At 36.6% G+C, this 10359-nt stretch overlaps 1 protein-coding gene across 1 annotated transcript; it reads left to right on the top strand.

Moving 5' to 3' along the window:
* The first annotated feature begins 295 nt into the window (after positions 1-295).
* Positions 296-9506, top strand: HMGN5 (high mobility group nucleosome binding domain 5). The gene is made up of 6 exons (XM_012106988.3): positions 296-402; positions 2300-2329; positions 2877-2906; positions 3178-3231; positions 5647-5781; positions 8361-9506. Exons 1-6 carry the CDS (start codon positions 388-390, stop codon positions 8925-8927), a joined length of 831 nt encoding a protein of 276 aa, XP_011962378.2. The 5' UTR covers positions 296-387; the 3' UTR covers positions 8928-9506.
* The last annotated feature ends 853 nt before the right edge of the window (positions 9507-10359 follow it).

Here is a 10359-nt window from a genome sequence, read left to right as displayed (position 1 = left end):
ATCCCAGCTTTCCCGCCAGATTTATGCTTCAGACCTTTGAGTCCAAGTCAAGGTGCTCCTCTAACCCACCAGCAGTAGGAGCAGGCAGCCTTCGAGGGCTTCGAGTCCGTGAGTCACGCCCCCTGGGCTGCTCACTCCTCTTATTGGTCTGCCAGCCTGTCACTCCAATTTGGCTCCCACTCCTGCTAACCATTCACGTAGCTTGGTTGTGTCTTGGTGCGTTTACTGTTGCCAATGACGAGAGGTTTTTTTTTTTTTTTTTGAAGGCAAGTACAGGTCGTACTTTAATTAGTTCATTGAAAACTCAGTTGCTCTCTGAGCGGTCGTGTAGAGACTGCTCTCGGCTTTTTTTCTGCTGACTGCTAAGATCTATAGAGAGCTGCAACAATGCCCAAAAGAAAGGTAAGTGAAATAGGAAGATAGAAGGGGTATTAGCGACTGAAATACATATTTCCTAATCGGCAGAGACTTTTTTAAAAAGCATTTTGGCTTCTAGTTCGATTTTGTGAGGTGCCTAAGGGGAGGGAAGGGCAAATATCGGTTAATACAAGGTTGAGGATGGTCTTTCACGCAACTAGTAGTTCACTTTTTGGCTTGTTTTGTTTAAGGGAAAGAATCGCTTGAGAAGTGTCTCCGTGCTGAATTACAAACAGCCATAGCGCTGTGCTGTCGCTTCCTACCCCACCCCCTTTCCTTCGCTTACCCTATTGGAGAACTCTTCTCCCAACCACACTTTCAGGCACTAATTTCCTCCTCAGCCTCCAGATTTCCTCCGGGAACCGTCCCATTTGGGTGAACGAAGGCCATGGCTTTCTCCCATATTTATTTGCCTTTGTTCTTCCCGTTTTCTTTTGCTTTTTTTTTTTCCCTCCTCCACTTCTTGTCAAGCCAGATGGCTTTGCAGTGGTAATCCTGCGCCATTAGGCGGCGCAGACTTCAAACTGTCCTGGAGAAGGTAAAGATTCACCGTTGTAATAGCAACTTTAGGCCCTAGAGGTCTGAGACTCTCCAAGCTCACTGTCTAAAGGTGGAAGAATGATAAGAGGAATGCGTCAGATAAACTATTGCTGATCTTGGGGTAGCGTGGATTTGCTCACTTTAGACACAAAGACTTGATAGGAGCTATTCAAGGGCTGCTGTCGCTGCTGCTGCTAAGTCGCTTCAGTCGTGTCTGACTCTCTACGACCCCATAGACGGCAGCCCACTAGGCTCCTCTGTCCCTGGGATTCTCCAGGCAAGAATACTGGAGTGGGTTGCCATTTCCTCCTCCAATGCATGAAAGTGAAAAGTGAAAGTGAAGTCGTGTCCAACTCTTAGCGACTCCACTTAAAAAATCATGACTCCTCTCTTGGACAAGAAAGAAATTCACACTCGGTGTGGATTTGTTTGTTTGTTTGTTTGTTTGTTGAGGAGCGGGGTCCCTTAGAAGTGAAATCGATCGCTGTTTTGTTGCTTGATAAAATTGTAAAATGCTGTGCTATTGTAAGGCGTTATGATTGTTTTAAAGTATTATTCCTCTCTATTCGTTTGTCTTCCCTATTTTTAGAAATAGGAATAAGACTGAAATTCCCTGGTGCTCTGAGGCTGTATGACTCGTGCAATAGCTTAGTAATTTCCAGTCTAAAAAGACAGAAAGCAATGGTTTCTAATCAGCAACCCCCTTTCTGTGATTCCCGCCGCTGCGCTTTTCTAGGCTTGTGCAATGGATCTTGCGATTTTACAAAACTGACAGCAACCTTGTAGCAGGTAGTGGCGGGAAGTTTTAAAATCCGCAGCCGGCTTCTCAATAAAACGCGCTGACGTTGTAACAAAGAGGTAAACCCCCGCCGCCGCAAAGCATTGTGGGGATTGTAGTTCTTGTCTGCAGAACTTGGAGGCGATAAGCGAGCGTCAGATAAGTACAATTACATCTCAAGCATGAGGCTAAACAGATGGGGAAATTGCATGAAGCTCCGCCCTTCATTCTGCTCGCCCTCTCTCATCCTTTTTGGCTTTAACATGGGCTACAACAGGTGGATTTTAAAATTAAAGTTTGTTTTTAGGAGATACAGTTTATACAAAAGGATGAAATTGACTATCAGTTATATAAACATGTCTTGGGAATTCATTTGCATCTTGGTGTACATTTGCACGTTAGTAGACAGCATGCTACTAGGCAATAACGGGTGGCTACTTGAGCAGAAATTCAGGAAAAAGTCATAAGCTGTTATATTCCAGACTGCAATCTATAGGCAATATTTTCAGACCTATACATTTATATCAGTGACCTTATTTCTGTGTGGTTTTCTCCTCTGTATAGGCTGCAGGTCAAGGTGACATGAAGCAAGAGGTGAGTTTCTTTAGTTTTAGAGTCTGTCTGAAAAAATTCACTTGTTCTTTAAAATTGAAACATAAGCAACTAAAACTTAAATGCTTCTTAGTGTATTTGTACCATATGAGTACCAATATGGCATGCCAGTGGTCTCTCTCAGAAATAGTAGGTATTGAAAACTCCAAACTTCTTGGGACTTAGGATGGTATTGTGTTTAAGATCTGGAGAGAGCTTCTTCCTTTTAACTAAAAAATTGCTTTGTTGATTTCCAAGAAAGGGCTATATTTTCATTTCTAAATATACTGTTATTAGCCATTGTGTTGATTTAGCCTAGCAATTGCAATTTAATTTGGAATTTTTTTCTTAAGCATATGAAGGGTCCAGAGAAAGGAAAAATCAAAACTTATATTTTTATTAGTTCAATGATACTTTCTAATCAAGCTCACAATCCTTCTTAATGACAACATACATATAGTGTTACACTAAATATTTTCACCACAATATAAATATTTCTAGTTTTGTGTATCCATAATTTTCTTAACTGATAATTATTTTTAACTTATAGCCAAAGAGAAGATCAGCCAGACTGTCTGCTGTAAGTAGTCTTTTTAAAACTTTGCCCATGTATTGTAAAATATAATTTTAGACTTCAGGGGATTCTGGAATGTGTTAGTCATTTAATACAAGATTTATTTTTGATGTTTTAAGAAAAACTTTCTCACCAAGGAAATATTTTTGTCCTAGTTTTCAGTTTGAACTACACTCATTTATTTTAATCACAAAGTTGAATTTCAGTTAGTGATCTTTCTTCAATTATGATGTCTTCTCTTTCTTTCCCCCATGATTTGCACTTCTTTTTTTTGCAGTTGCCTGTGCCCATTATACCAGATTTGAAGCCCAAAAGAACATCAACTCCAAGGGTAAATATTCAGCAAGCAATATTGAGAGAAACTTGCTTTTCATCAGAAATAGTTTTTTGGAAAGGCATACAAGTTGATAATTTTGCTTTGTTTTCATTTCAGTTAGTCATATATTACATTATTTGTTGTTGTTGTGATTTGGTTGCTAAGTCGTGTCTGACTATTTTGCAACACCATGGGCTGTAGCTCGCCAGGCTCCTCTATCCATGGGATTTCCCAGGCAAGAATACTGGAGTGGATTGCCATTTGCTTCTCCAGGGGATCTTCCCAACCCACGGATCAAACCTGCCTCTCCAACATCATCAGGCAGATACTTTACCACTAAACCACCAGGGAAGCCCCATATTACATTATACATCATACCATATGGTACATGTCAGCCCTTTGAGTAGGAAGTATTTGTTTGTGTTCTGTGGTTTTCTACTGTGTATTGACATTTTCCCTAGGAAGAGACAAAACAAAAATTTAGTTCGATAGGGCCATAAAATGTACATGCTTTTGAATTCATACAGTTACAATACCAATATTCCTGGGAAAACACAAGGTAAAAACTGTAGTAACCAAAGTAATGTTTTGTGATAATAATAGTAACTAACGTTTGATAATCGGAGAAGGTGATGGCATCCCACTCCAGTACTCTTGCCTGGAAAATCCCATGGACGGAAAAGCATGGTAGGCTACAGTCCACGGGGTCGCTCAGTCGGACACGACTGAAGAGACCTCACTTTCACTTTTCATTTTCATGCACTGGAGAAGGAAATGGCAACCCACTCCAGTGTTCTTGCCTGGAGAATCCCAGGGACGGCGGAGCCTGGTAGGCTGTCGTCTATGGGGTTGCACAGAGTCAGACATGACTGAAGCGACTTAGCAGCAGTAGCAGCAACGTTTGATAATACTGAACAATTTGCAAAGTGCTTTCACATACATTATTTTCAAATGCACACAATTGATTTTATATAGGCTCCTATGCTCTGGTGTTGTGGTTAGAAAAATATTAAAAATAGAGATAGCCTCAATATTAAGCTTACTTTTCCCCCTATATTTACCTTTACTTACATGTAAATGTTTGTGAATATAATATGATTTTATTTCTTTTTAGAATTCTTTATTGAGGCATTGTTGATGTTTTAAGGATAGGTGGAATTCTTTAATTTAATTTTTTATTGGAGGACAATTACATTATGATATAGTGTTGTTTTCTGCCATACATTAACATGAATCAGCCATAGGTATACATATGATATATGTCCCCTCCCTCTTAAACCCCTCTCCGTCCCCATCTCACCCCTCTGGGTTGTCATAGAGCACTGGCTTTGGGTTGAATTCTTAACATCATAAAACATTAAGGCTAGCAGAAACGTTAGAAATCACCGAATCCCATAATTTAGTGATTGAAAATGCTTTAAAATCCTTGATTAAAAGACCTTGCTAAAACTATGGCGATAGTTTTATTAATCATAGCAAATGACATGGCGATAGTTTTATTAATCATAGCAAATGACAACAGAAGAGAAAGTTTCTATTTGTTTTTTCTCTATTTCACATTTCAAGGTCACTATTTATAAAATTAAATACTCAATTTACAAGTTGTTAAAATAGTAAACACTGTTCATTTCTTCTTTAAAAAAATGCTAGAATAAAACATAATATAAAAACACTTCACCGTCCTTGGCTCTCAGTTTCTCATGTGTTAAAAGGATAATAATATATCTACATTGCATTTTACAGTTTCCAATGTAATTTCACATATATTTTATCATTTGCTTCTTACAACATCCTGGTAGGTAGGTGGCATTACTCTCTCTTACATTTGAAAAAATAAACACAGATAAATTTATGCTTTTGCTCAAAGTCACATCAAGCAAAAAACAGATCCAGATTTAAAACACATGTTTGCTGGCCCCTTAATCCAGTGCTCTTTCTACCACACACACACTTAGGGCAAAGAGCTTTCTTGCAAACAAATCATGACTCAAATCACTAATATCCCCAAGTTATCTCTTTTAAATGTATTTAAATTGGTGCTATCCCTAACTTAGTATTATTCATAATTATTACCAATGGAGGCTCTGCAATCAAAAACCCTGTTGCTAATTATTAGACATGACAGGGATAAACTGGTCCCCTCTAATAAAAGATAATTAATTTATCAAATTTTAATCTGATGCTGGCAGTTGGCCCTGAGTAGCTACTGGTCAGCATTCTAACTTGTTGCTTTTCATCTGAGAGAAACTTTGATTTATATAAGAGGAATAGTATTCATTTTAATGCCATTTCAAGTCTATAATGACACTGAAAGTATTTTAAAGCTTTTCCATAAACTGTTACAACAGTTGGTAAAATAATTGTGCCATTTAATCAACATACCAATTAAATTGTGTATTTATCTTTTTATTGTTTTGTGTTGCTGGACAGAAAATGAAGACCAAAAATGATATGATGGGAAAAAACACAGATGCAAGTGCCAAAACCATAGCTGAAACCAAGAAAGAAGTTGTTAAAGAATACAAAAATGAAACTACTGAAAATGGAGGGGCCAAAATTATAGAGGTATATTCAAATTTGTCCATTTGAAAGTTTAACAATGGGTTCAACTGAAGGAAATCTTGTTTGCCTTGTAGTTTAGAAGTTGAGAAACATTAAATGAGTATGTCTCCATAGTGTCTTAGTCTGTTCAGCCTGCTGTAACAAAATACCACAGACTGGGTGGCTTATAAATAGCAGAAATTTATTTATCCTTTAGTTCTAGAGGCTGGGAAGTCCAAGATCAAGGTACCAACATTTTTGGTATCTGCTGAGGACCTGCACAGTTGCACTCATCTCACACGCTAGTAAAATAATGCTCAAAATTCTCCAAGCCAGGCTTCAACAGTAGGTGAACTGTGAACTTCCAGATGTTCAAGCTGGTTTTAGAAAAGGCAGAGTAACCAGAGGTCAAATTGCCAACATCTGCTGGATTGAGAAAGCAAGAGAGTTCCAGAAAAACATCTATTTCTGCTTTATTGACTATGCCAAAGCCTTTGACCTGTGGATCACAATAAACTATGGAAAATTCTTCAAGAGATGGGAGTACCAGACCACCTGACCTGCCTCTTGAGAAATCTGTATGCATGTCAGGAAGCAACAGTTAGAACTGGGTATGGAACAACAGACTTTTTCCAAATAGGAAAAGGAGTATGTCAAGGCTGTATATTGTCACCATACTTATTTAACTTATATTCAGAGTACATCATGAGAAATGCTGGGCTGGAAGAAGCACTACCTGGAATCAAGACTGCTGGGAGAAATATCAATAACCTCAGATATGCAGATGACACCACCCTTATTGCAGAAAGTGAAGAAGAACTAAAGAGCCTCTTGATGAAAGTGAAAGAGGAAAGTGAAAATGTTGGCTTAAAGCTCAACATTCAGAAAACGTAGATCATGGTGTCCGGTCCCATCACTCTATGGCAAATAGATGGCGAAACAGTGGAAACAGTGGCTGACTTTATTTTAGGGGGCTCCAAAATCACTGCAGCCATGAAATTATGACTTTTACCCCTTGGAAGGAAAGTTATGACCAAGCTAGATTGCATACTGAAAAGCACAGACATTACTTTGTCAACAAAGGTCCATCTAATCAAGGCTATAGTTTTCCAGTGGTCATGTATGGATGTGAGAGTTGGACTATAAGGAAAACTGAGCGCTGAAGAATTGATGCTTTTAAACTGTGGTGTTGGAGAAGACTCTTGAGAGTCCTTTGGACTCTAAGGATATCCAAACAGTCCATCCTAAAGGAGATCAGTCCTGGGTGTTCATTGGAAGGACTGACGTTGAAGCTGAAACTCCAATAATTTGGCCACCTGATGCGAAGTGCTGACTCATTTGAAAAGACCCTGATGCTGGGAAAGATTGAAGGCAGGAGGAGAAGGGGACAACAGAGGATGAAATGGTTGGATGGTATCACTGATTCAATGGACATGATTTTAGGTAACCTCCAGGAATTGGTGATGGACAGAGAGGCCTGCCTTGCTGCGGTTCATGGGGTCACAAAGAGTCGGACACGACTGAGCGACTTAACTGAACTGAAATGAACAGAGGACCTGCTTCCTAGTTTATGGATGGCAGTCTTCTTGCTGTGTCCTGACACCATAGAAAGGGTGAGAGAGCTCTCTGGCGCCTCTTTTATAAGGACATAAATCCCTTTTATTAGGCTCTACCCTCATAACCAAATCACCTCCCATTGACCTCACCTCCAAATTCCATCACATTGGAAATTAGGTTTCATCATATGAATTTTGAGGGACACATACATTCTGTATACAGCATATACTATAGTGGTAAATAAGAGAAAAAGAAATAAAATTAATTTAATATTTGAGAATTTTCAGTAATGGGTATGAGAGCAGTGGGTTAGCACTGATATTAATAGAACAATGCCAGTGATCTTGATAATCTAATGACTGTCCTACTAAATATAGACTGATCCTGTATTCCTTTTGTCAGTACATGGGCTATTTGTAAATCCCTTTTCGAGATCATATGAGTCTTTTTCCCTCTTCAGATTGCAAAGGAGATCAGTATGTTTATGTTTCCAATAGATCTTGCTTTGCATATTTATCTTATCACATTTTTCAATATTATAGTTAAAACAATGAAAATGGGGTTTAATGCCAAATCTATAAATCAAACCTGTGCATATAGGGAAAATCTTTTGTAACTGATCCTATGATATCTGGTAAAAGTCTTTTCAACTAACTTTTTACAAAGTAAACCTAAATATCACCAACATAGAAATAAAATGTATTATTTCTTCAAGAAATATATTTTGTATATGTGTATACTACTCATTGAGAATTATTGATAGAGAATATGTTATTTTTTTCTGTATTTACTCTGTTTCCTCATATTTGTAATGACAATTATTTATATTAATAGGTTTTTCCAAATTTATTGTTCCAAATATCTGTTTGTGCGTGATTATGTAGAGATACTTTAATTAATCCTATTTCATATAATACTTCCTTATGACATGTTTTTTAGGAGGCCTTTTCCACAGGGAAAGTACTTTCTTTAATAATAGCTATAATTCTGTCTTGGTTCCATATTTACAAATATAATCTTGTTTTTTTGTTTGATATTCATTATAGGCACCAGTTCCTGAAAGAGAAATAGAGGAAATAAAAGAAGAAAAAAATGAAGATATCAAAGAAGAAGGAGAAGAAAAGAAAGAGGCAGTGGCAAAAGATGGAAAAGAAGATCAAAAAGAAGATCAAAAAGGAGATGGAGATCAAAATAAGGAAGAAATGAAAGGAAAAGATGTAGAGGAGGACAAAGATGGAAAAGGGAAAGAAGTTGAAAAAAAAGATGAGGGGAGAAAAGAGAAACAAGAAGATGGAAAAGAGGAAGAAGACAAGAAAGAAACTGGAGATGGAAAAGAGGGTAAAGATAGAAAAGGGAAAGGAGAAGATGGCAAAGAATCTGAAGATGAAAAAGATAAAAGAGATGGAAAAGTGGGAGAAGCTGGAGAAAAGGATGAAGATAGAAAAAGGGATGATGGTGGAAATGAGAAGGAAGATGAAAAAAAGAAAGAAGGAAAAGAGAAAGAAAATGGAAACAAAGATGGAGGAGATGTAAAAGATGAAAGCAAGGCTGAAATTGGAAAAATAACCAAAAGAGAAGAGGTCAAAAAAGAAGAGTCTCAGAGTATTGCTTAAAGCTGCCCTATATGGTTTCATAGTTTGGTAATCTGTACCTCTATGTTATAATGTTAATAGAGATGAATATTTTTATCAAATATTTTATAGACACAGCTTTTCTTTAACATCAATTTAGTTTCAAAACATCTTCATACTGTTCATTAGTCACAAATTTCCTAACATTGAATTATTATCTATAAACTTTGTAATTATAATGATGGAATATATAGAAAAACTATGCTTTCAACTTTGTCAGTGAATACCCTTTTCTGTAATTTATATGTTAAATCTTTGAATTTTAATTTTACTCCTATATGTGATAATTTCACAAAGTGGAGAGATCCCAAAAGAATTTCCTCAAAAATTCTTGTGGTTCTCTAGGTTGTTTTTATAAAGAAAGTGAACTGTTTTCATGTAATGGTAAGAGTAAGAATTATCTTTCCCAAGTATACCTGTGATATTACTTGGGAAAAATGCAATTGAAATTCCATTTTTAAAAGAAATACAAATGTTTATTTCAGAATGGAAGTTCTGATAATATGTGTATTCACAACACTTTATTGGATTTATCTTAATAAAAATTATCTTCAAAGATGATTGTAGTTTGTTATATCTCCAAATTGCAGTTAGTGAAATATTATAATGCTTTTTTTTCTATTGTGGTGTTCATGAAAATATTTTTTAAAATTTGCACTGAGATAAAATAAGCATAAAATCCACCATTTCAGCCATTTCAGAATGCATGATTCTATGGTTTTAGTATATTCACAATGTTGTGCAACCACTATCACTATCCACTATCTAATCCCATGATATTTTCGTTACCAAAAGAAGAAAGTACCAGTTAGAGGTCTCTGTCCATTCCCCTCAACCAGTCCCACCACTGGGCCCTGGCAACTAATTTGCTTTCTGTATCTATGTGTTTGCCTATTCTGGATACTTCATAGAAATGGAATCACGCAATACATGGCCTTTTGTGTCTGGCTTCTTTTCTTAGAATAATTTTTCAGATTCATCCATGTTGTAGCGTGTATCATTACTACATTTCTTTTATGGATGAATAATATTATATTGCATTGAAACACTACATTGTTTGTTGAATTTTTGAGTTATTTCTGTTTTATCAATTATAAATAATGCTATAAACATTTGTGTACAAGTTTTTGTGTACATGTATGTTTTCCTTTCTCCTAGTTATATAGCTAGGAGTAGAACCACTGAACTATATAGTAAGTCTATGTTTAACTTTTTGAGAAACTTCCAGACAGCTTTCCAAAGTGGCTTCAGCATTTTTTATACTGACCAGCAATGTATGAGTGTTCTAATTTCTTCACATCCTTGTTATTGTTTATCTTTTTTTATTATAGAAATCTTAATGAGGTGATTTTGGAGTGATCAAAATCATGTTGAATTTTATTTGCATTTCCCTAATGATGTTGAGCATCTTCTC

Source organism: Ovis aries, chromosome X (genome assembly GCF_016772045.2).
Source record: "Ovis aries strain OAR_USU_Benz2616 breed Rambouillet chromosome X, ARS-UI_Ramb_v3.0, whole genome shotgun sequence".
NCBI lineage: Eukaryota > Metazoa > Chordata > Mammalia > Artiodactyla > Bovidae > Ovis > Ovis aries.
The sequence above is the reverse complement of the archived record's forward strand: the minus strand, read 5'-3'. Positions and strand labels throughout refer to the sequence as shown.

Coding starts and splice junctions, on each gene's coding strand:
- HMGN5 (XM_012106988.3), top strand. Junction 2,330..2,876: donor AAGGTGACATGAAGCAAGAG/GTGAGTTTCTTT, acceptor TTTAACTTATAG/CCAAAGAGAAGATCAGCCAG. Junction 5,782..8,360: donor GAGGGGCCAAAATTATAGAG/GTATATTCAAAT, acceptor TATTCATTATAG/GCACCAGTTCCTGAAAGAGA.